The sequence below is a fragment of the Prenolepis imparis genome, unplaced genomic scaffold, assembly GCF_030444845.1.
Source record: "Prenolepis imparis isolate NDT839.2.m4 unplaced genomic scaffold, iyPreImpa1.0 SCAF_4, whole genome shotgun sequence".
Taxonomy (NCBI): Eukaryota; Metazoa; Arthropoda; class Insecta; order Hymenoptera; family Formicidae; genus Prenolepis; species Prenolepis imparis.
The window spans coordinates 13,639,507-13,667,377 of record NW_028141162.1 but is presented as its reverse complement, the minus strand read 5'-3'; the positions used below and the strand labels follow the sequence as shown (position 1 = coordinate 13,667,377).

Sequence of the window (27,871 nt, the reverse complement as noted above, 5' to 3'; positions counted from 1 at the left end):
ATGCAACGTAACATTTTTCAAAGCTTGAGAAGAATGTGTCGCGCGTGCATTTGCGACAGATCCCTTTATCATGCCGCTATTATGCGCTTTGCTACACCTGGTGTATTCTTACATCATGGTTTCGCTATTATTCCGTCGTCGCTTGCCTGTTCTGATCCCTCCGTAAAAGCCTCCCCCCCGATCCTTTCTTTTTCTTCTCGTTCTCTTTCTTTCCTTCTCTCTTCTTTTCGCTCTTTCTCTTTCGACCTACTCTATCTCTCGTTCTAGGTTTGTATACCATTTATAAATACATCGTGTCGAGTGTGCCCATTATGGATTATGCACGCTCGGCGTGCGGAAATCGTGGCAGAAAGCAAAACACAGCGAATCTCTCTTTTCTTGAATCTTTTATTTTTTTATTGAAATATATTGCGAATTCAAAAATACAATCCGCCAAAAAAGGCAAAAGAAAAAAAATGAATCGATATCGAAACATCATCTCTGTATCCCCCTGTCAGAATTTCGATATAAATGATAGAATTTCAACTTTCTAAAAAAGTTGGAGTTTTTGATACGTTTTGAAAAAAGAAATCTGTGATATAATTAAAAAATATATAAAGAGCTATAAGTATTCTTCCATCAGAACCGCGACATCGTAAAATATTCGTACATCTTCGGAATTTCTGAAGTTCAAAAAAAAATCGTGAATTATGGAAGCGAATAGCGATATATATTATCAACTTTTCGCATCGCTTTCTCGCAGTTTCGCGTGCATCCCGCGCGACTTTTCGCCACGATGCATCGTCGCGGGGAAATAAAATTTACTCGCGACGACACTTTAATTTCTTCCGTTCGTCGACTCGACCGTGGATCGTTCGTGAGCGCGTTTCGTTTCGGCGGCCGTAACGTTAACGAGGGACGGTCCTCCAGACTTGTTCTCGTAGCTATACGTAACTACGTGCCGGTTACGGAAACCGGTGCTGTTATTTCTACCGCGGGCTCGCCGTTGCACTAGGGTCTCTCGAATACACGTAACCATGGCGAGCGAACGGCTGAGTCCGGATAATTATACGCTGCTGCTGCACCAAGTGCTGCAACGACGACGTCTCGCGTATTTGAGAAAGTATACGTTTCAATTATCATAGCTGAGAGAAAATCATTATCGACAATCGCTAATTAGAGACGAATAAAGTAAGAGAGACAGGAGTATTTCAATTTTTGAAAAACACCTCGTGAAAATATAATCATAGTAAGAGAAATTTCTAAAAATATATCATTAAATCAAAATAATATAATAATCAATATCAAAAGCACGCGATGTACGAGGATACTTGAAATTGATTAATTTGCGCGGCCAGTTTGCACGTTGATAATAAGCGTTTAACGTTCGATATTTAGTATATTTCAATAATGTATAAGATAATTTGTCCTTAAAAAAAATTGCATATAAAAAGCTAATAATTAAAAAATCACTTCTATATAATTAAGTAGAAAAACACTCAAAGGATATTTCACGGGCAGTTTAGTTCTTTATACTATATGGCTTTATATGACGTTAAGCCGCATCATAAATCATGTCAATCAACGTTGTACTTTGTACCCTTTCAACCATTAGCCCGATGAGCTTAACTAAAATTTAATTGCGCTTAAATCGATATGAATTTAAATCCTCGCGATCAAAGATAATAGCAGTGCATGCATTATGGCACGCATAATCGGTTGTAGCAGGTGCCTTATGGAAAGGCTAATCATTCGTTCTAATCTGCAGGCAAGAGAAGGCTCGCGAAGGGCAATTATTTCCCCTCGAGAAGAGGTAATCCGACGTAATTCGCAGCGTACACAGATGTATGCTCACGTTCTCTCAAACCTAGTTCTAACGTATCGTTTTAATCACCATTATATAATATCGTTGTTGTTAAAATGATAAAAAAGCAATAATAGAATTAAAACCAAAAATATTTCAATTATTATCTTTTCATTAAAATGCAATAAAATTTTCAGAATATCTTATTACGATTTACGTACTCTAAAAAAAATAGGCGGTAGAGCATAACGTGCAATTATTGCAGCTGCTCGAAATATCTCCGTCAAAGTCTACAGCACGATAAGTAGCAATTTAACATTGCGTGATTGAGGAAAAGACACGCTCGCGCGAGTATAAAATTGCAACGGCCGTACATTCAGGCATGCACGCAAAATTTACTCCGAACAGGTGTCGTCTATCCCGGCGAGATATTCGAAAAAAGGATTTCGTAGACTGATAACTCAAAGGGGATTTTCATCGTGCCGATACTGCGTGAACGCAGATATAAATGCACAAAGAAGAAAAATACGCCACAATCCTAAGATAAAAGATTCCAAATGCAAATGTTTATCGCTAATGAGAGATTGAACAAAGAAATAGAAATTTGGAATGAGAATAGTAAGCTTATGCAAAATGGTTAGAGCGATTTTCTACCCAAAATTCAATTTTAATTTTACCTTCTCTGATCAGAGAATTAAATCTCTTTTCTTTAGAAAATTTCACAGAAATCCATATTTTGTTACAACTTTTTGGTATATTATGATAATATTTTAGGGTCACTTATATAATATCACAATATTAACTTGTTCATCTTGCATTTGAAAATTTTTATAAATATACGCCTATCAAAATTATAAGAGAATAATTTTATTAGTCGAATATTGCGTGCTTGGAAAAAATAATTCTATATAATCTTCGAACTAAATATATTATAAGAGGATATAATTCAAAAAGAGAATTCAGAAAAAGTTCTAATCTTGTAAAAAAAAAAAAAAAAAAAAAAAAAGGGATATAAAGAAAATTTCGTTCTTCTCTTCGGTTACTTTCGTTATCCAATAATTACGAGGTTTGCCCTATGTGTAGCTTAAGCCGCATATTTCGACATAATCGCCGTACAGGGTCAGGATAAAGGAAAAAGAGATATCGTACCGTTGCGATGACGATGGAGAATGGTAGAGGAACACAATGTAGCTTAGGGAGAGGGATAAAAGACGGCTCTTTTCAGATCGCCGTGAAGTTTCGCCGCGTTGAGAGCGCTGTATCGAGTAATTGAAAGGCGCCTATCCCAGATAAATCTCCCTCAGATTCGTCAATAAACGCGCTATCTCCGACCTCCCTGAATTATATTAGCGCGGCCGGCCGCCTGCATTATGTAGATCAGCGAGTATCATTAAGCCCGTGGGAAGAAGTTGCTCGTCACTTTACGACTCGAAAATGTCTTAATCATATCGTTTATTCTTTACAGAAAATTATATCAAATTTTTAAAATTCCTTAGCCTCGAAAATACCACATTGTTCTTTTAAAAAAAATTACGAAATCTTTAATTAACATAGAGATTAATTTTTTCAACAAAAGTTCATTAAATGTGTAGTTTTTGAATCAATTTTTGATATTCAATATTAAATATATAATAATAGATTTTTCAATATTCAAAATTAAGTATTGAAAATTGAACATTTGCTATTAATGCCAGATCGTATATAATTTCACGTATTTTGAATGCATTATTTGTAAATAATTATGATAATATAATCCAGTAATCATATTTCTAAACATTTTAGAGATAATTTGTTCGCGCTTTTATATAATAATATTACAGCCATCAATAATGTAATTAATAATGTTTTAAAAGCTTATTAATGACAAGTAAAGGGCACATGTGTGTGTCTGTTGATGTAATTCATATCTCATTTTATAGTTCAAATGCACCGTAATTGAATCGAATATCATTTGACTTACAGATTATTTTTTTCAGATCGATAATAAAATATGAAGACTAAAACAAGTAAGGAATTTGCTCAAAATTCGACAAAAAAATTAGATTATTCTAGATAATCAGAGATCATCTTATGTATAAGATATTTGTGATGCATAAAATATGACGTAATAAATTATATGAGGAAGGTCAAACGATTACTCGCGATGGAATGCATTACGCTCGTAACTCAGACCGATTATATTTTTGTCGCAGACGAGCGTCTGCGGGCGGATTAAAGGGAACGGCAATTTAAATGATTAATGGCGCCCTTCTTCTCTGTCTCTTTCCCGGATAATTCATTAATACAGTAAAATTCATTCACTGTGGCCGTGAAATATTAACCGAAGGAAGATTGAAATGGTTCCTTTCCGTATTACGTATGATTCTACATAAAATTCAAAATGATATTGATATTCTGTGAAAAACTATAATATTCACAATCATTTGAAATAAATATCACACAATGCAATAGTAATCTCTAATAAATAAGATAATTATCATAGATATAATTATGATATTAATTTCTCTTTTTATTTATATATATAAATTTTATAAAATTTTTGTCTATTTTTTGTAAAATATATATAGAGCTAAATAATTTTTTATATTACCATACGTTTGTTGCTGTTAATAGAAAAATTAGATTCTTAAATTTGTTCATTGTAGTTACATATTTCAAATGTACCTCAAATGTATCTGAAATGTGTCTCAAATGTACCTCTGCATTTATATAAGCGCAAAGAGCGTATCAAACTATGCAAAATTACACAAACGTCCATACTTGTTAAATCCGCATTCAAGTATAAATTGGAATATAAAGTATTTTATCGCGTAGTTGAAGTCAAATCGAATTCATTGAGACTTTGTAGAAATAAAATGATATTTCCGCACTCAAGATCATGCGCAATTAGTTTTTTTCACAAGATATAATCCGTGTTTGAACTTTGAACGAATAATCAATTGACTTCTACAAGTTGTATGTCGATCAAGACAGATTGAATTTCAGCTCCTCTTTTCAGATATTCGTTATATAAAATACAGAAAAAAAATTTTGCGGATCACATATACGCAAGCGCAGACACACACATTCCTACTGTGTTTATGTATATAATCTTAAAACAAGCACGAAGTGACAGCAAAATCCCTCATGAATATTTCTTATAAGCTCTTTGCTACTCTGTGAATTTTATATAGTCTCCATCCATCCTCTACCTTTTCAAGTCTAGTAACACTTTTTTTATTGCAATTTTTTTATTAGGTATCTCTTTCTTCTTGTTCCCAATTTTTATTCTTTTTAACTAGAATCCTGCTATTGTATTGACAATTAAATAATTTCGTTTTAGTAATATAATTTAAATAATATAAAAATTTCTCTGTTATATTCTGCAGCATCCTATATATGTAAAAAAACATGTAGCAAAAAATAACAATTGCTATTTCTAATTCAATTGTCAAAAAATAAAAAAGATTCAAATATATGTGCATATATAAGGTGCTTTTAAAATTTTACTAAAAATTTTAAAAAAAGGAAAACAGTTTTTTTATCTATACTCGTCATAAAAGACACTCTCTCTCTCTTACTCAAGTTTCTAGCAAAATTTATTTCGGTCCCCGAGTTTTTACGAATCATGCCGTGCGTCTCCATGTGCACGCACACAGACTAATACATATATGTATACACGCATACTCTTCAGCGCGCGCGCATGCCACAACCACAGAGAGTCATTGCACCGAGGAGAGCCGGATCAATGAGGCCGATTACTCAACTCTCCTCTCGCAGACGCGAGACAGACTGGTCCGGCTTGAACGCGCTTATTTTCCACGAAAATTGTCGTCGGGGAGAGATTGAGCGGAATTGAAAACGCTCCCAATTAAGACAAGGCAACTGAACGCATACCAGCTGTCTCGGAAGAACGCGCGGACTTTAAATTTTGATGAAAAGTCGCATGTCGGATGTCGTTATGCAGAGGAAATTAAACCGCGCAAATGAATAAAAGTTTGTTGAGCCATAATGCGCAACTCGTATTTTGTTTTACGACTGAATCACAGCACTGAATAACTTTAGAATTCACACTATTCAAATAAAAAAAATATAGATTCGATATCTCTCTCTTTTGCCTTCTTTATTTAGATAAGATTCGATAAGAATAATTCGTAATGTGATTCGTATTTGTACTCATAGCAATGTACTTCAGTGATAATAAAAAATGAAATATTTATTTAATTTTATATAATTCCAATATAATCGATGCTAATGTACTTTCGAGTGTAATAGTATAACGTCGACATATAATATTGAAATAACATTGAAATACTTGTAAAACAAGCTCGTTCGAAAAAATAATTTTATCAAAATGCTAATTAAATATTAATATTATATAGTTAATGCTCTATTTCTAATGATACTATATAAAATCATAATTTCTTACGCAATAAAACAATAATAATAAGTAAAATTGTGCAATAAGTAATGTAAATGTGTAATATGTAAAATTGAATTAAAAATCAAGTAGAAAAATAGTTGCACACTTATTCACCCAAATGATGATGACAATTACATTTCTAATAAAGAAATTAATTATGTAAGAAATAACAAATTATATCAACAAACATCTTTGGTCATAAAAAAGCCTTTTGATCATTAATAATGGCAAACTATTTTCTACAAACAAACGTGAAAAAATTGAGAAAACGTTATAACTTTTATCGTCCTTTTTTATACTTATTTATTATTAATTCAAAACAAATTTAATCAGTCTATTAAAATTTTCAAAATGTAAAAAAAAATCTCTAGTTCTACTAAATGTAATTTTTTCCAGAACACACTATTACAATATTGATGACGCGCTTAGAATCCATTTCCTTTTCCCGAGAATGACGCTAACATCGAGATGTATATTTACGATATTGGATGAAGAGGAAAACTGCACCGCGCTCGCACGCGAAGGATGCAATTTACGTGAGCTCATACTCGTGGCAAAATTGATGCCACGACACTGACAGTCAATATCAAGAAATCGAAACATCGAAAAGTATCTCGACATATATCTTGCAATCTGCATAATATACTCCGACAAAATCTGCATGCGCAAGTACGTCGGATGCAATTCGGGTGACGCACATCCTCATGCGATTCTCCGCACGAATCTCAATTGCAAAATTGCTCGCAAGTGCAAGGCTGATCCGCAGCGCTAACCGCAATTGATACTTTGCCTCGATGTATCAATGTCAAACACTATAATACACGTGAGACAAGATAATCGACATAGAACAATTTTGCGCAGCAAGTTTGTCTAAACCGCAAACTACATTAGTTTACATCCGCGTGCACACTCGATATTATCTATTTTAACAATTCTGAATACTTCACTCATGATTCTTCGCGCAAAGCTTAATTAAAATTATTGTATATTCGTTTCTCTGTGTAAATGTATGTAAACAGATGCTCATATAAAAAAATTTTGATTATACTATTGTATTTTAACTTTAATTTTTTTAGTATATTTTAAGAAATTTTAAAAATATTCTACAAAAATTGAAGTTAACTTAAAATAGTATAATCAAAATTATAAAATGTCCATATAATTTTAATAAATTTAAAAAAAGTTTATAACGCACATTGTTGCATAATAAATGAATCAACATTTTCATAATGCGTAATTCATAAATCAACGTTTGACCTGAACAATTTGTTAAATCCACTCTTATCATTTACATCGAGAAAATAACTAAAAAATCAAGATTATCAAGGAATTATGTACACCATAAAAGTCCTTACTCTACCCTTTACTCTACCCTATATCCATTAGACTCAATTTCAACCAGGCTGTAAATTGGCATTCAGACGCAACCGGCTCTAACGTTTGACACATACTCGATGCAACGATCAGCGCACTTCGACATGTCGGTCGGAAATGCATCTAGCCTTTAAGTGTGGTAACACTCGCACTTCCAAAGGCGATGGCCATTGTGTCGTGGTGCTGAGGACCACTTCACGTTCTATCGATGGTGACCGATAAAGGGAGTACGATTGGCCGACCGATCGAGAATCTGCGCGAGAATATAATAATGGCGAGAGATGACATTGTTTGAAAAGAAAAGCCGACGGAAAATGGACGACGTGCTCAAACTTGTAGAGTTTGTCATCTCCGGAGGATTTTTCATGTATTTGGTGAGAATTGATGCTTGTTGTTATTACTCATACAATATTCTAGCAAAGTTTAAATTTTTCTTTTTCATTTATCTAAAAAAATCTTATTTAATTTGCTTCTGGATATATTTCATTCATTGTGCTTCTAAGTCTCATAATAAATAATTAGAACCAATAATGTCTAATCGTTGCGCGATTAAATGTAAGGGATAAAAATACAATTAAAATCAATTATTGATTTCGAGGATATCGAAGATAAATCCAATATCAATTAGGATAAATGAAAAAGTACTCTATTTCCCAATATTAAAGTTAATAATTTATATCCTTAATCATATTGATAATTTACTGAAATAACATTTCAGCGACGATATTTTAGATATTCTGATCTCTTCAATTTTACTTTCAATTAATTATATCATTAAAAAAATATTATAATTATCACTGCTATTACTTCGATCAATTTTAATGCTAACTAAAAAATAGATATCAGCTAAAGCTAAAACATTCGGATCGGTCGTATAGAATACGATTTGGAATCGTATATAGCGAATCAAATAATCTCGAGAGAGAGCTAAATTCCAACACAAAGAAGTTAAATGCACTCTGCTTTTCTTATATAATTTTATCTTATTTAAATTCTGATAAATGTTATCTTGTAATAATTAGGCTGACAAAATGAGAATTAATATAATTATTATAGTTTTAGTTATTTACTTAGATTAATTATGCATTGACTCCAGAAAAAAAGCATTTATGCAAAAAATAATTTTTTATATTAATATATTATATATATAATTATTAACATAACTCTATAATATGATAAAAGAATATGAAAAAAAAAGAGAGAGAATTTGCATAAAAAATATTATAACACAAAGTTAGTAACAAGTTATAACAATATCTTAAATATTTTCAATAAAAGTAGTAAAAATAAAAAATATATTATCCGGAAAAAATTATTAACTTAAATGCTTTTTCTCGAGCTAAAAAATATCCAGAGAAAAGAGATGTCCTAATGTCATTAAAATTATGAAAGATTCGATATTCGAATCTAATGAAAAATCTTGCATTTCCCACAAAGACACACTTCGAAGTCGCATAAAAAAATCTAGAGTTGCAGTCAAAATATGAGAAGGAACAAAAAAATTCGAAAAAGTTGGAAAATTTTAACTGGTCAATCCGCTATCTTTCCCTCTCATTCGCGTCCTTTTTTCCTTTCTTTCTTTCTCTCTCATCCATTTCGTGTTCTTTCATCTATCACCTTGTCCTTTTCTAGCTACAACTTGAAATTCCCATGCGTTGTTCTCTCTCCGGTGATGTCTAGACTGAAAGATCTTCCACGAGCTACACCCCACCATTACTACCGACAGACATGCTTTAACGATTCGTTGCTTCTCAATGTCTGCGTTGGGTGGACCATCTCGATGGAATGGCTATTGACATCTCGACATCAACAGACACTTGAGAAAAAAGATATCGAACCATCGAGCGATACATTCATCAACTATATCAATCTTCGAATTCGCGATAAACGACAATAAAATCTTACTTGACAAATTTCAACAAATTAAAAGTTGGAAAAGTTATGTGGCGCAGAATTTTTAAAATAACTTTCATACATATAGCTGAACAGTTTTCGATAATTATTTGAAACGTATAAAATATTTCATGAAAATTCATAAATTATTATAAGATTTAAAGATGTACAATCAGAGATGATAAAATCGCGATAGATGAATTTTATTTATTTTATACAATTAGATCGCTAAAGTAAAAATTTATCATTATAAAATTTCATTTTCAGTGGCAGCGGAATTGAGGATCATCTTTCGACTCGCAACGCAAAATAAAATTAGACGCACAAATCTTTTAAAAAATCTTAAATCCCTCGATTTATTGACTTATTCATGACACGTCCATGTAAAACTACTATAAAACAAAACATTTTTTATTTTATATATTGTGAAATACCAAGAATGTCGAAAAATGCGACGAAATTACTCTACACGACCAATTAACGCGCCGAAAATTATTGCTCCTGGATCACATCGCTGGCCGGAATTTTATTATTAAACAAAAGGAAGATCGATGAAAGGGAAAATTACTTGTAACCACAGTGTCAAACGACAATAAAATTTGTCTCAAAGGAGAAATCGATTTTTAGAAACGGATACATTCTTTTCCTAGATGGATAGAGTAACTTTAGCTTGATGAGACATATATGTATAGAATAATATCAGTGATAAGATAAAATTCGTTTCATACTTCAGATATAATGGGAAAATTAAATTGGATAAATTTATAATTGTATATGGAGTGGCATATTTTATGAAAAATACATGATGCTTCGTAATATTTTGCGTGAATGCTCTGAAACTATTTTGTTTTCTTCCTATTTTTCAAGCAATTTCAATTACGGTAAAAAATGGTTAGTATACTGAAAAATCAGATATTTTTTCAATTGTAGATTACATCACAAATTTAGAGCTAATTTATTTTCAATAAAAATTCTATAGAAATGAATTATTTATGTGCGCAAATTAGTATAACATTGAAAATACTAATAATAATTAATTAATTAAATGTATATAATAATCAATGAAAATTATAACAAAACGTTCAATATGTAATGAAAAATTTGGTTGCTAAATCTAGATCTAGATCACGAAATATCTCTAATAAACAGATGTCGCACAAACAGAAAGAGAACTAATCGATCCTATTTATCTGTCGAATTGTCTATTTTCTAATCACTGTTTAAACATTCGTTTGACAACTAACCAATCGTGAGACAATCTACAAGAAGCTACATACATTCTATTGATTCTAATCAATAATGCAGTGAACGCAGCAGTTGTCAAACAAAGAAATCAAAAAGCTTGCATTATATGTAATGTCATTTAAATTTGATAGCAAATACAAATCGGAAACAAAATTATATGTATCATTAATTAATTCGAGTTATTAATTTATTTTTTATGTAAATTTCAGCCAAAAAACTCTTTTTTCTTTGGTTAACTTGTACTTATACTGACAAGCAAAATAATTTTAAGAATTATTCACTTCAAGCAATTATAATATTAATAAAAACATAAGTAATTTTATAATAAGTAATAAACTAGAAATTTGAGCGCATGTTTTAAGCATGATTTTTTTATTTATTGCACAATGATGAAAACCTATTACGATTTTTACCTACTCATTCGATCATTTGAGGTAGCATGAGAACTCATAAGAGACAAAGGGCGCGTTTATCTCCGCTCGAGTGTTCACTTAATGCAGTATAGTCACCCCTTTACTTTTCAAGTGGCAAGGGTGCAGGCGACTTGCAAATACGAAAACTCGATGCTCTTTTACACTTATGCATTTCCACAATTTCGCAAGATATTCTAAAATGAAATGCGTCTCGAGTATTCATTTAATTGCAAATTCATTATTATATTATAATCGTAAGTGCGCTAAATGCAGCATGATTGAATAGCTATTGAAAGCATAATAAGTCATTACTCATTCATAATTAATAATAAAAATCGATAAAAATATTAATTCTATTCCTAGAATATAAAACATTTAAAAAATTAAAGTATTCTTTTATTATTATATTAGTATATAATTTAGTATATAATTAGTATAATTAGTATATTTATTATAATTAGTATTTATTATAATTAGTATATAATTTTCTTTAGGATATAGAGAAATTATATAAAATTCTCTTTTTTAAAATAATTATTTTAAAGAAATAATATCGTAACTTATATTCAAAAATATAGTATTTTTAAAAATATAACATTTCTATGTTTTTTCTACTTTTTCTCTGGCATTCTGAAGCAGATATAACCATTATAAAAATATGAAATTTTTTTCCGGGCAATTTCAATCGCTACAAAAAATCCATTTTTCTCGTCATGATTGATTGACGATGACGAAACACGCAACCGGCGATTTTCACGTTTCGTTAGGACCGATTTTACTAAATGTTACATTGCGATTTCTTCAGCCTGAATGCACGAAGCTATTAAACCTCGCACTTACATGGACATTTACGAAACGCCAATCGGTACCGCCGTTAAAGTGAGCAACATCATAATTAAAATCCGGGACGACAAAGCCGCCGATGATGACGGTTTTTCGGGTCTCGACATTGTTATAATAGCGATAAATTAAATGATGGCGTAATAATGAATCGCAGATAAAATGAGTGTATATAGTGGATACACGCGGCTGCGATCTCAACGACCGGATCCGTTTAACGGCTCGTATTTTCTTGTCCAGATCGGACAAGTTTTAACTAGTTTTAAAGTCCCGGACAGTTACTGTCCGCCGGAATTTCGGGTATCACGCTTATACGAAAACCGATGGGTACAGCTCGTCTATCAGGCTAAATGCGGTACTGCGTAAAATGGGGTTGAAACTAACCATGATGTATATGCCATGCGAAACTTTTTCAATAGCATTCACGAGTTATCGCTGCGCTGCGTAACGTAGAAATATTTAAATTTAATGAGATATGAATAAGCTTTTTTCCGATTAAAACTTATAATAATCAAAGAAAAAATTTCCGAAAATAATAGGTTAATTAAAAATGCATATAATTAACGCATAGAAAAAATATATAGGATATTAGAGAAATATTATACGCGTTTTTTCTATTCGAGATATTGTTTGTCAGATATCGATATCATCTGTTTACTTATACATATACCTACTAATCATAGATATCATGAATAATAAAGAAAGCTTGAATTAAGTCGAATCGTTATCAAACTCAATAAAATTATTTTTTATCAGAAATAATTATTAGTTTTCTTTAGAAATTATACTTTGTACTACGTAATTCGCTTTGTGTTATATACTTTGCTTTTATTGCTTTTCAGCAAAGCCGAATAAAAATGGAATGCTTCTGCGCGGATAGACGCAGGAAAAGTAAGAAAGACAAAGAGGTCCGAGTAATTGTTTCGGATACTTTCAAGACTTCGCGTATGCTCAAAGTGCCAAGAATGACGGCGCCCTTTTCTTTCAAAAAGAGCGCGGTTGCTCGGCGAACTTGAACAGTAAAATCTCGCCATCCTTAGATAAAATCCAGCAAAAGTCCAACGAAATAAGCTCTCGTCCAAAAATAGCCGATTAAAAGTTTTACGGATCCTAAATATAAAAAAAAATTGTCGAGTTCCCCCAAGAAAAAAGTAGTTTCGTAATTTAAAAAAAAGTCACTTTTATTTATCCGACTTCGTTCGGAAAAGATTCATTCCGCAAGAATTCCTTGACCCGATACGACAGTAAACGAAGAAAAATCCTGGAGGAATCTGAAAAGCGAAGCGAATCGAAGGCGAATCTTTCTATATGATCGCTTAATTTATCTTATCATCGAAACGAATCTCTTCTCGACCCATTCTCTTGCGGCGTATCTCTTATTATTCTACCGACCTCTACTGCCGATCTATACTACTGATTTTCTATTTCGATTTAATCCTGATATTATATATCGTCGAGCCAGATTGTGATCGACCCGATTTAGTTGCCCAAGAAGTTAGTTACACTTGTACAAATATTAAACGTCAAATTTGAAATGTTTAATGTTTAATAGCATGATCTAAATTATCAAACTTGCATTAAGAGAATTAAGGCATAAATAAATTTATAAATCAAATTAAGTACAAAATAAATTTGTGTTAAATTTTAACACGCAGACATAATGAATTATTCAAGAAAATCTGTCGAAATAAATAAACATCTGCTAAAGCAATATTATTGGAAATAATTTTAAAAACAAATTAAATATTATAATACAAGCTTGAAAATTTTCCATTATATATAAAATAATAATAGAAATAATTTACGAAACATCTAATCATTATGGATCTAATTAATGAACCATTATCTTTTTCATGAAATTTTTAAATATATTTCTATTTTTAGCATATATGTGAAACAAAATCGTCGCAACAAAACTTATTTTAACGAATATAAAAATTTCTGGAAATTTAAATTAATTAAAATAGCATAGTCGGTGTGAATATTAATGAAGTAAATATTGGATTTTTCCGAAATAAGATATCAAGTTCATGCTGTTTAAATATCTAGAGAATATTATCCAGTTTTTTGTGTACACAATCATCTCTTTAATAACTTTTTATACTCAAATGGAAACGGGGTATTCCCGATGACAAGTTATTATGGACTTTAACAACCGTCAACAACGTACGTAATGTATATTATATATACATATATTCGATGATAAACGCGATATACATTTACGCAAACTTAATTGCACGATAACGAATATCGCAATATTTTCAAGGACTGACTGCACTGTTTATAAGAAACTGCAGTTACAAAAAAATGTTTAACAAGACTAAGCTTCATAAAAAGAAAATAAATTATCTGTATTTTAAATTATCTAGATTAAATTTTCTTAGAAATATTATATAGTGTAGTAGTAGTTATCTCTATATAATATGTATTTGTATATTGATAAGTCAATAAAATTCTAAAACGCGAATGTCAATATAAATATATCAGATTGAAGTATATGTATGTATAGAAAAATTCAATTTAATAGATTAATTAATAAAACAAAAAAACAAATGAGATTAATCATGATAACCTATACATAAAACAAAGCATATGTAATTAAGTAATATGTTTTTCATCATTTGTTTATCAATATTATTGTGCTTTTACAATCGTTCGTTGTTTACGGATGTTTAACGTATATCTTGCATAATCAGCGACACGTGTTACTGCTTTTATCTTAAAAAATATTTAGCAAATGTAAAATATATAGCCTTTTCATGGAAAATTACAAAGTTCGCGAAACGCAACGAGAGATCGATATATATATATATATATACAGAGGCAGAATGTCCAATATGTATGTGTATTCATCCTATTATCGAGGCATTCATAAACGTGCGTTCACGATTGTCGGTCGTTTCGTAAGTGATTTTAACCATTTGCAAAATTAAATCGGCAAACATTCGAGGTCACTCGAGGCGCGTAACGGAACAGCTGACACATGCGGAAAAACCGTGCGTCCCCGTATTCCGCAAGAGAGATTAATGCGATTAATATCTTGCATATTCGTGAAGTCCCGTGCTATATAAAATTTATCGCATTACGACCGTGAATGCTATTTTATGTCACAGCAAAGCTCTGCGCGAACATGATTTACGTGTCGTTTGTATGTCGTATCGATATAGTATCGTGTCATCCACACGCACATATGTATCAGCGTAATGGAAAAAAAAGATGGAAATAGAAAAAATACGATTGCGCGGACGAGTTATTTAAATAGGAGTAGATTTTCCGCGGAATAGCGTGAACGGAAATGCATTTTGGCCGACAATGCGCGCTTATCTCCCCTTATTTGTTACGTACTGTTGTTATTCATGTTAAAAATCATCGATATCAGTATGCGCTAATTACAAGCTGAGCTTTGTCATGCTTTCGCTATTAAATATGAATGCAGAATGCAAGATGCAGGAACGAAAATAATGCTAATTTTGAAGAAAATTATTACAGTTAAAAATAATTATTGGATAATTTCGAAATCCAAGTTTCAAGTATATCAATAATAAATATTATGTTATAATGAGAGAGATATTTGCTTAATTAACGCATATAAAATATATAAGTATCGCATTGTATTAATATTATGTCAACAATCAACAATCTATTAAGTTCGTGTTCACGTCCTATATAACTTGTTGATTCAAATAATTAATTCAAATATATTTCGTATATTCAACCTCAGAAGGAAGAGATATGTGTTTATTCTACTTCTCCAAGCTGAAGAGAGAATGGTATAACCGGTTCTATACATCCAAGATAAAATCATTCAATGTCGAGGTTAACAAAAATCGAAATAAAATTACACAAGCGCGATTTAAAGCGTGTATTAAAAGAATCGAAAAACTTCAGTACGAAAACTTTCTGTCTCTCGATATTCTCGACTGGTTTATCTTATCGCGACAACGATATTTCATCGACGATATTTCGGCAAAGTTGTACGCAACTTTCCAAATTGAAGTCCATCGATTGAACTTGGTTGAAGAACAACCGATGTGGAAACTCAAGATAGTAAGTTCGATTCTCTATCGCGAGCTCTATTTAGGCAGAAAGGAGATTGTCGCGAAGATTACAATTTCCGTCTTCGACGGCGGAATCTACATCGCGGCCTTCACGGTCATTAAGACAGAGGTGCACGTCACGTTGCAGCTTACGTCAGCATATGCGATTCTCTGATAGGCTGCGTTCCTCTCGAGAGTCAATTATAACCAAGATAGGATTGCTATCTTGTCTGATAAACAGCGTAACGCTGTAATGTCCTATTGTCTGCGGAAAGCGAAAGTTTCTAAATGATCTTATGGTTTGTGCTGATTACGATCAAAAATTTTATAACGGATCCTATGGCTCTAATATTGCAATCTCATATTCTAAAAACACATTTTAAAAACCCGAAATGTAATCTAAAAATATTCATACCACACGTTTGTAGATTTTATCCTTCAAAAAAGCATATGTTTTTAAAAAGATTATTAAAAAGTAAACCAAACGGATCTATCATGTGCGCATTTTATGCTGATTTTTGATTGGATAATAAAACAAGGTCAAACCTGTTTTACGATGAAAATGTAATCGAAATCTAAAAATATCGAATCTCTCTCTCCCCACACGCAAACAAAATTATATAATTTTCCGAACAAATTACAATCCGGAAATTATTACACAGGGAATCAAGATAGTGCATTATATGAATCTTTCTGGTGATGTTCTATAGTATGTTTGTGGTAAAAAAGATATGATGAAACAGCATGAGTGAGCAGCAGGAAATTCTTTTCATTGTGATTGCAAAAGACACGAAAAATACGACAGCGATGTATTCGATATCCGTTTCGAAATCAATCGCGCTTCCTCCGTGTTGTAAAAATTTAATGAAAGTTTTAAAATGCCATTAAAAATTATATACCTCTCAAAAAAAACATAAAAAATGGATTGCGACTGCGTTGGTCGCAAAAATGATGAGACTCGAATGATTGTCGCATTCATTTGGAATGAGAATCGGCGAGCGAAACCGAATGAGATAATAGAAAGTTCCATGAGAATTTCAATTTACAGTTTTATCAGGTTTATACTATTTAACTCAGAGCGTGCATAGTACGCAGATAAATTTCATACGAGATTGGTTGAAAATGTATTGAGTTCAACTCTGTCAATTTCGATTTCAAACGTTATCGCGCAGTACGAAAGTTTCCTTTGAGGGCAGTATATTACCAGAGCGAAGAAGCGGATATATATTTCTCGATTTCTACATAAAATATCAAAATATGATTTAAGATTGTGTAAAAATAATTTCCGATGAAGATTACGTTTCTCCATCAAATATCATTATTAAAAGTAAAATTAATATTGACGTACAAATTTAGCGAAAACGTTTTCGTGCCAATCATTAATTGCATATTTAATCGCTCCTATGTTTTTTCTTCAAATATTAATTCGCATATCCAATTTATTAGAGAGTATCAATTTTTTAGTGATTCTCCACACTTCTCAACTCTCGAATAATTGAAATTGAATTTAATTAAAGTATAAAACCATTTTTCTCATTACAATATCAAGTTGTCTACTTTCTATAGACAATTGAATTTTCTAATTTAAATTTGAATTCAAATTTACTAAAAGTGATAACGTCAAGTAAATAAATCTCATAATTTTAACCTCACAATGTTGTATATTAAGCGAGTCACCAGAAACTAAATGGCGCAGATCGTTTATTTGATTGTTGCCTAGAAGAACGTGCCATTAAATCTCCTGCCTCATCTCGAGCGCATTGTATAATTCACCTTCTCGGTGACATCATTCTTGTTTATTCCACAGTCTCGTAACACTCTGATTTTCAACGATTCAATTAATAACTATTCAGTATTCTATTCTTTTAATTTAATCCATAAAATAATTTATTATTAAATAATAAAAAAAATAACCATTATGTATCCGAATCGATTCATCTCGTTATGATAATCAATTATTTACCAATAATCCAATCTCTTGATCCAATGATCTTTTCGTTTCGTTACGATCGCTTAATTAAACGATACCACTCGAGATATCGGCAGGTATCGATTTAAGCAAAGGCAATATCGCGCTCGCTTGCAAAAGATACAGGCAAAATATATTTTTTTTCCACAATTGTGCGCGTCGAAGCGGACAGTTGCGAAAAAGATTGAAAAAAAGCAAAAGAATCCCGTGAGCGGGACACTGTCAATGAGATTGCGACACTGACCTTGCCCAAATAGCGAAAGCCGTAGTCCTCGGCGACCCGCCTGGCCACTTCCTCGCCTCCGTCGATGTGTGCGGCCCACTGGTTGGTGTACGCGCGTGCTGGACCGCCGAGAGTCAACAGGGCCACGACCGCCAGTCCGAGAATCCGCCGCGTGCACATGATAGCACCTCCGCTGCACCGATGATCGCCACCGGCTGCTCCAGTTTCGCCGCTTTCGCGGGCCGCCGCTATCATCCACTACTATATATATATCCACCGCCAACACCACCGCCACCGTCGCCACCGCTTGCCGGGATAGCGACACAATGGTAACACCTCGCCACCACCACAAATAACACTACGACCGTCACGACGCACCACGGTTACCCCGGAGCGGAAGTGGAGAAGAATTTACAGCCTCTGGACCAACGTGCGTCCCGTCTTCTATTTTTTTTCCGCTCTTCGATTCCTTCTCGACCGATCCTGTCTGTATCTGAATCTCACACACGCGCGCGCACACACACACACACACTCGCGTACTACTCGCACTTGCGGACCGACCGCCGGCGACTGACTGAATCGCCGGCAGTGCGTGTCACTCGTTTTAAGAACCGCCGCCGTCGTTGCGTTGTCAGCCGTTGACTCCTAGTCGCGCTATCGTCCACGTCGACGTCGTCTTCGTCGTTGCCGCCACCGCCGCCGCCGCCTTCGATCAACGGGCAGGAGCAGCAGCGGGAGGAGAAGGAGGCGATCGTCAAGTCATGTGGCCGCGGCGGGGATGAGAAAAGCGACGAGATGATGATAGTGTCGCGAGCGCGACCACGAGCAGAGATATCCGCCGTCGCGCGCGGTCACTGCGGAGATGATCGTGGACGGCCTTCCCGATTGTCGGATATCCACGCCACGCGGACATCCAACGCGACCTTGTTCACCCGCGCCGACTAATCATCGCCTTATCTCGCAGGATGTTTCGATGTCACGTCCAAAATGTTTCGCGCGACGTCGTCCGATTCTTCCTGTCATCAGCGTTTCGCTCTTCTTATCTCGTCTATCATGCCTTCAAAGTTTCTTCTCCCATGCCTTCTTCCTCGGATATCAGCAAGGCATTTGGTCGAAAGATTCTTTTCCCGCGCATCTCAATCGCTCGTCCTTTATTTTATCGAGTTTATGATTCGTCGTTGCAAAAATGTCTTCATGTTCTCCACGTTCTCTCGCACATCCTCTCTAATTTTGAGCATCAACGAGTCGATATTTGGTAAGATATTTTTTTTCGTATCTTTTTATATTCGCCCCTCTTTCGAGATTCACAATTTTATTCCTTTAGAGTTTTTTTCCGCTCTTCAACTTGAATGTGACGATGTCCGGTCGTGAAGCACCAAGTGAATGGCCAGCCACTCGAAAGAGGTCACGGCGCGTAGCTGACCGAGAGGTCGATCACGTCATCGAACGCCGCATCGCTCCCTGGGGCGCACCGCAGAAGACGACCGATGAGGTATCCCGCCAAGGTCCCGACTGAGATATCTCCTTGCTTTAGAATCGATCTGGAGCTGCAAACAAAATGTCAATGAAAATTGATTAGTTAAAAGTCTCCGATAAAACTTTTCGAATAATTTTTTATACTTTACACAACTTGCGAAATTAAAGTAATTGAAGATTAAACTAGTATCTGAAATATCCGAAAAATATCTGACGGTAATCACGATATTTAATTTCGAGGTAAACTCTGATACACTATATGTATATAGTATATTACATGTTCGCCAAAAGTCTGAGTTGGTCAGTTTTTGATTTATGAATTTTTATATTAATTCCAAGTGTCAAAAAACTTTTAAAACTATGATCGATCGGGAAAACTAGTTTCAAAACACAAAGTTCACAGTTTAAAAATCTGACACATGTATGCGTCGACACACAATATCTATATGACAACTAAAAATATAGAAAAAAAAGAATTGTGTGCATCCCCACCTACGTTTCGTATAACATTCATTCTACGTTCTTAACATTACATTGTTAAGCACTTTGCATTATATCGTTTAAAAAACGTTCGGTCCAGTCAGCATTTTCGTGTAGAAAAAAAAATTGATCCCGCAAATCCACATCGATTTACGACAATTATAGCTCTGTCGAATAATTTCGCCTCATATGTATAATCAAAATTGCATTCGCTATAAATAACGTGACCTGATTTTCTGTTATAGATCAGAGTTAATTTTTTACGCAGTAGCTCAATCTCGCGCCAACAAGAGCGAATCGAAAATGAATGCATCGTTATTACATAATTCTTTACGAGTCTAATTATTAATGTGGTATATATCAAATTAATCCGTCGTGGACTCGTACAAAGTTATGTAACTTTCGTTACGCTGTATAATTCCTGCACTCGGTTATCCAGTTATTACGAATGTAAATCAAATAATAAATTCGTATTTTTTTTCAACACAGAATTAAAAACTGTCATTCAAAATAAAGCTTATTTTCTGCAACTATTCTGACTCGTTCAATTGCGTTATAGAAAAAATTATTTTCTGGTTGTTGTACAATGCATTTTAATAACACATAATTATTAATATTAATCGTTCTTTGACTGTTAACGTGTATGTATATATATTAACATTATTACATATAAAATAATAAATTTTTTGTAAGAATTATATATTTAAATATAAACAATATTAATAGATATATATATTAACACTTTTTATATATAAATATATAATTGTAACAAAATTTATTATTATTTAATATGCAATAATTTCTTTGCATCAAGACAGATCCATCTTGTTTGCTTCGCAATTTTATTTTATTACGAATTGTTTCATGGGATTGTCGAGGAATTTAATTAACAGAGAGAAATGTAAAAAAAAAGCAAAATTCATACTCAATGTCTAAAGTCTGCTGCATTATTAGCGCGCATTCGCGATAAATCTCGAACAGTAAAATGAGATATTCGCCAGGTCCGCATTATCGTCACGTTCAAAGGACCTTCCGGCGAGCCAGTTTCCGGAAAAAGGACTCGGCATTAGTCGATTTGGACGGACGGTCGGTCGGTCGTGCAACCCGCAGGAATATCCAGCCCGTGCCCCGAGGAAATTGCATTCGCGAGTTGGTCTTCCACCAACCTCATTTCCTTTTTCCCCTTCGTCCCACCATGGCAGTCGCTCGCGTGATAAAGAGAGAATAGAAAAGGGTTGGTAGAGAAGTGAATTAAATTTAAGCCAACTCGCATCCTATCCAACTATCGCCTCTCCGCCTCCCTTTTTGCTCATCCCTGACACTATGCCTTCTCTCCCAATCCTCTCGCACTTTGTGTCAGACTTCTCTTTGTCGTTTCATCCTCTTCATTGCCGAGCCGGTGCGACCGACAGACCGACCAGTCGAGACAGCAATGGCCCTCTTTTTAATTTCAAGATAAAAGAGGGCAAAACTGCCATTCGAGGAAAACTGGACAGAGGAGACAACGGAGGGTCAATCAAGTCAGTTATGAGTTCCGTTGGAGAGAAAGAGTATCATCTTCGATAAAAAAACGGATTTAATTTCTCTTGACTTCAGCGGGGCCGAATGGACAAGAGGCTGCCGGATCGTTCGTCAGGTACATAATAATCACCTTCACGCTGGAAAATCATCTCCACGAACCTACCTTAAATACCACAAGGTACTTAAATTCTACCTGACTTGACTGCCGGCTCGGTCTCCAAGATAATAACTCACGGTGCTTTTATTTCAGCGAAGCAATCAGAAAATCGATGAAAACGAATGGATGAGAACTTTACTTTAACAAGATCTTAATTTGAAGTTTACTCATTAAATATTTAAACTTGAAAATTTAATTTCGACCAAATTTTTACTGACAAACAACGTTAAAACACAAAATCAAGTCGACAAATTCATAAAAATTATATATACTTTCTAAATGAGATATTATTTAATTAATGCATTAATTATATACTTTTCGTCAGTTTTTTAGTTAAATTTATAAAATATAGTTAATTTCTCGATCATATATAAAAATGTTATTTACAATAATCTGTTAAATAATAGGAATCATTTTAAAACTAAAGTTAAAATATTATTAATTTAATAATTTATTATGTATATATTATTCTGCAAATTGTCATTTTATATTCACAATCAGACATTATACAAGTTTACAATGAATTATTTAGGTCTGTAATTTTTGATTGCGTTTAATATTTTAATTATACACATTTAATTATAGAATATTATAAAGATCAATTTGGATAAACAATTATGCGTGATCGTTTCAGAAAAAAAAATGGGAGCGATACACTGCATGGATTTTCCAACTCAGTTATAAATATGTATTTATTTGGAAGAACGACATGTGTATATTCTCTTAATACTTTGTTCTCTCACTTTGTTAATTTCGATTGAATTTACCGTACTGAAAATTTAACCCGAATTACAATCCACTTTATATCGCTTATTATATTAAAGGACAAATAACGGAAAATAATATCGCGATAATTCTGATATCTTTTTTAATAGAAATAAAATATTTAAAATTAACTTTTTTATATCATTTCGAAACTTAAGAGTACTAATATCTCTTGCGAAGTATTTTACTTTTTACGAGAATTGTGATATGCCATTATTTTATATTCTATACTCGGCACAATATAGTAATAAATGTGTGTTGCGAGCTGCTATATGGCATTAATAAAAACGAAGTGAAAATCGATGAATGCATGTTAAAAATGTCGACAAATGGGACAATTTGAAAAATAGTATGTCGATTATACGGATTATATAAGTGAACAGTAACGGAGATACGCGATCGTGGAACGAAAAATATACGCGTATTTTCCAGAGAATTTCTGCAATACGATGGACAAATACAGACGTACCTATCTATTTTTCAGTATATGTATTTGTGATGCTTTGTTAACGGGAAAGTATCGAGATGAATCCGCTTTCGTTGTATGAAGAGGCTGCCTGGCATATCTCGTTACAGATTTTAGTTCTCGAAATGGCAAGACGATATCGTTGACATGCATCTCAATATTACACGAAGCAGTTCCGTATCGTAAAGTGAAACGTGGCTGTTCTCTCTATCTATTATACGATATTATTCCCAATGTATAACTTCGCGCATCAATAATGTGTCTCGATTATGAAAATGCGACTACAACGTCGAAGACAAACTGTCTGACGTAAATTCTCTGTAGGTACAACAAAACCGCGAGAAGACTTAAATAATAATTACTTTATTAATTTATCTCCGTGTGATATATGCAAAGAATGCATCAGAAATTGCGCGTTTTGTAAAGGATATATCTTGATAAATTTAATGTTGCTTTATTTTCCTTAAAATTGACCAAAAATTAAAACTCATTGCTAGATTCAACAAAATCTGATGAAAATAAATCGCGATACGCTGAGGTGGAACAATCCTGTTGAAAGCGAGCGATGCCAAGGTTCTTGTAACAGGAAGCGACTAGGGTCAGAGACTGCGTACGAGAGCATAATGTTCATAGTAATGAGAAATGCAAGCCGAGTGTAAGCAAAAACTGACTGATTCGACTCCCTTGTTAAGATAGGAAGCTGAATTTACGAGATGTTTCGCGTAAAATTACAGAAACTATATAGAATTTTTTCTGTGAAAAAAAATTTCGCGTAAAAAAATTTAAACAAAAAACCAATTTTAAAGCTAATTTTAATCTTTCAGTCGCGAATTGAATCTCTCGAATTAAGTTTTAATATAACAAATCTATAAAAAAAATTGTTTTTATAATTTCAAATAGCTTTATTTTGATGGAAATTTATTAAATAATCTACAGTTTAGTTAATAGAAATATTACGAAATAAATATCCAAGGCTTGGGAAAGAAGCAGCTTTAAATTTATCTCGCTGCTGTGATTGATTTATATGAAACATTCGGTATTATTAGTACGATGTTCAGGGATGTGGATAATCGCGAGGGAGGGTCGCGATCTGTACGGGCGTGATCGGAAACGTTCAGCCTCGGCAAATGCAATCGAATGAAATTACTTTCTCGATCGTGTATGCCGCGAATCCCGAAAAATAAACACGCGACTGCAATAAAGAGATTGACATGTGCCCGCGCGTTTTGCGGGCAAATTTATTTTCTCCCGTATTATATCGCGCATTCGCGATCGGTAAACACCGCGTTGCAAATTAACATCGCTTCATGAAACTCTGGGGATGGTTTCGCCTCCCTCAGGAGAAGCGGATATTTTTTTTGAATGAGCGAACGTTTAATTGGAACGTTGTTCATACGTCAGTGCTCGCGAAATATGAGATTTAAACTGTTAAACTTTTGCATAACTTATATTCATATTCAAAAAAAATTACAGCAAATTATTAATTAGTTGACTGATTGTGAGAAAAAAACTAAATTTTAAAGAAATATTTTTAAAAAATGAAAATATAAAAATAAAGCGTATATGTGTGAGAATATCGACATTATTGAGAAAATGTCGATATTATAATTGTATATTTTAATTACTTTCTTCAAAGTTACTTTTTTCTCTTCTTCCGTACTTCTTCATTATTCTTATTTCTTATGTTTCGTATATTGTTTTTCATAGTTCATAATAAAGAATATTGTTGTTTACAATATATTAATATTGACAAAAGCCCATGTAATAAAATATACTATGTACATAAAGTATTTGTAACTATTCTTAATTTCTGTCTTACTATTCTTTTGCATTTTTTATTTCTATTATTTATAACATCGCTTATTATGACTCTTTTTCCGAAAAGATTTAAATATATCTCTCATTTTTACATACATTTTAAATTTATGTGATAACCATATTTAAAAAATATAAAATTAAAAAAAAATATTAAGGCAAAAAATTTTTAACATTTTAAATAATGTTAAAATAGAAAATATAAGAGAGAAGAAACGCGTAGCTCTTTTGCTAAAAAATGCACTCTCTATTTTAATTTATTATTTATTATTCTTTTTAAAAATCACAAGCGAATGTAAATGTTTCAAATATTAACTCCAAACAAGATGTAAAAAATGAATAGAACAGTAATATGTCTTTCAATAATTATATAAGCTTGCACACATACATATATAAACAACAAAAGAAAAGGTACATGTATCGTAATAGAGAGCAAGCTTATAAAAGCTAACAATAAGGATTATACATGACGCACATACGCGAAACACAATACATGTACATATACATATATTCATGCAAAATTAAATACCTTATCTTTCGCACGACGATCAACGCACGTGACGCGTGTCTTGTGATTCCGAAACATCACGTGACGCTGTTCGGGACGAGCGCGAGAACAACGTAAACAATCCTTATATGGATCGATTCCCACGCGATAACGCGAGCATCTGACCTTCACATTCCGAAACGGAGCATAACCTCACGTACAAAACACTTTCTTTCTCGGAGAAATAATTACGATTTTCTACTTACGTATTTACCTGGGATCACAAAGCGTGGCGAGAAACCTTTCGCGATCGTCGTGAAGTCAGCGTCACGGCCACGGAGAGACTGTCTAACGGTATATCGCGCGCGTCACGAAGACAGCAATGGAAGGATCACGTGATAACTTCAGACCGATCGGCACAAGGCTCTCTCGTCCGAACGTTATGACAAACAAATGTTTACTTACTGTTTTCTCGTTCTCGTAGAAGTCGTCGCCGGTCGAGGGTTCCTTGCTGCGGCGTCGACGTCTGCGTCGGGAAGGAACGCGGAAGAAGAGAGAGAGGATGTGCAGCGGAAAGAGAAATGTACGCGCTGCCGCTACACCCAGCTATCTGCACCCGCGGCCGAAAGTTCGCGCGAATGCCGCGGTTCGTCGCGTTTCGTTTCGCCTCGATTTTATCTCTCGTCGCGTCATCCACTGCGTGTAAAACTGCAAGACGACGATGTGTTTTCGTCGTCGTCGTCGTCGCGCGCGAATAACCACACCGAGCGAGCGTCCGGCCGCGATAACACCTCTACCACGGAGCACGAATGACTGAACGGTAGACGGTTGGCCGGTCGGACTGCTCCGCGCGCCACTTCCCCCTCTCCTCTCTCTCCCTCCACCCACTCGCGTTCTCTCACTCACTCGCTCACGCTCGCGCATTTCCCGTTTCTTGTTCCCCCTTCCTTTTCCGACCATTTCGCGCCGACAACTCGATCCGCCGTGGTCCATATCCCCACCATATACTATCATGATAGTTCCGAAACACCCCCGCTCATCTTTCCCTCTCGTCTACCGACGCGATGCAGTGTAGCTTTGGTCTCTGTCAATCTCTCTCTGTCTCTCTCGCGTTTCCTCTGCACCCACTCGATCTCACTCGATCTCTCTTTCGATCTCTTCTGATCTCTCTCTTTAGTCTGCCATGGTTTCTCTCTCTTTCTCTCTCTTTCTCCCCCTTTTCCTCTTTCTCTATCTCTGCCTTTCTCGATTCTTCGGATCTCTCTCTCCAATATACAATGCGCGTACAGTCTTCCTTTATTCTCTTGTACGCTAGATAAAAGCACGAGCGAGAGAGCGAATGAGAGAATGAGCGAGCGAACGGATGCCAGTGTCGGAATAACAGCAAGATCGGACCCATGGTTCTGATTTTCTTCGCACGTTGATTTTCATCGTAGACCTGGTTTGTCGCACTTTTTTCTTTGATTTATATTTTGTAGTTCACAATTGTCTTTTTTAATTTTTTTCTGTTTTATTCTTTTTTAACACGATTTTTCCGACACTTCAATTTTTTCACGTTTTGCCTTTTACTTTTTTAAAATGACTTTGGAGCTGCGGAAAATACAGTTTTGCTGACTGACCGATGCAAAATTACGAATGAAGATATATAGGTCAGCTTCGGTAAATGATGTGTTTTAATATCGGGATATGCGGCCAAACGTTTTTATTCAGTATATTTCCATTTTTATTTTCCATCGCATCGATATCTCTTATCGAAAAACGTGATTTCTTTATTGGAATAATTATTCCGCTGTAATGTCACGCAAATTCTCTGGCAAAATGCAAATAAAGATATATCTAACAGTTCACGTTGCAAGATATATTGAAGTGTGCAGTTAAATTTATTCCATCTATAAAATATAAGCTTGATATCGTCAAACTTTGAAATATGTCATTTGATGTCTAAATATTTGATGTTTTAAAAATAATTATTGTTATAATGAAATAAATATTTTAACGTAACATTATGAACAATCTGTGGAGAGATATAAATGTGTATTTATATATATATATGTTATTTTAAAATTTGTCAGTGGATGTAATCTTAATTCGATTGATTTTAGAAATTAATATTTAGTTAGATTATTGAATGAAAATGTATATTCAAATGTTGACAATTGTATAAATTTTACATTTTTCTAAGAAACTAGAATAATACAAGCGCGTGTTATTCTTCGGTTTTATATTAAACAGAATGATCTTTAAAAAAAATAAAATAAAGTTTATTAAACTCGATTAATATTTTTTGACATAAATCAGCTGATTAAAGCGTTAATTTGCGAATTAAATTTTAAATATGTTAAAAATATTAAAATAGTAATATATTGTAAATAATATGTTATAATACTTTATCCGCGATTAATATTTTTTGACAAAAATCAGCTGATAACTGTCAAAAATATTAATCGAGTTTAAAGTATTACAACATATTATTTAAAACTAATATTATTATTTTATTTTATTTTATTTTAAACAAACTGTCAAAC

At 33.6% G+C, this 27,871-nt stretch overlaps 1 protein-coding gene across 2 annotated transcripts in view; it reads right to left on the bottom strand.

The window, feature by feature from the left end:
- The window catches only part of LOC145934928 (proprotein convertase subtilisin/kexin type 4-like), a 214,876-nt gene extending 188,707 nt beyond the window's left edge, over positions 1-26,169 (bottom strand). For both annotated transcript variants that reach the window (XM_083035840.1, XM_083035839.1), the window contains exons 1-2: positions 25,812-26,169; positions 18,201-19,726 (exon numbers count right to left, since the gene is read on the bottom strand). In XM_083035840.1, coding sequence (XP_082891966.1) covers positions 18,201-18,434 — 234 coding nt within the window. In that variant the 5' untranslated portion in view covers positions 18,435-19,726; positions 25,812-26,169. The remainder of the gene's footprint in view (positions 1-18,200; positions 19,727-25,811) is intronic.
- Between the last annotated feature and the right edge of the window lie 1,702 nt (positions 26,170-27,871).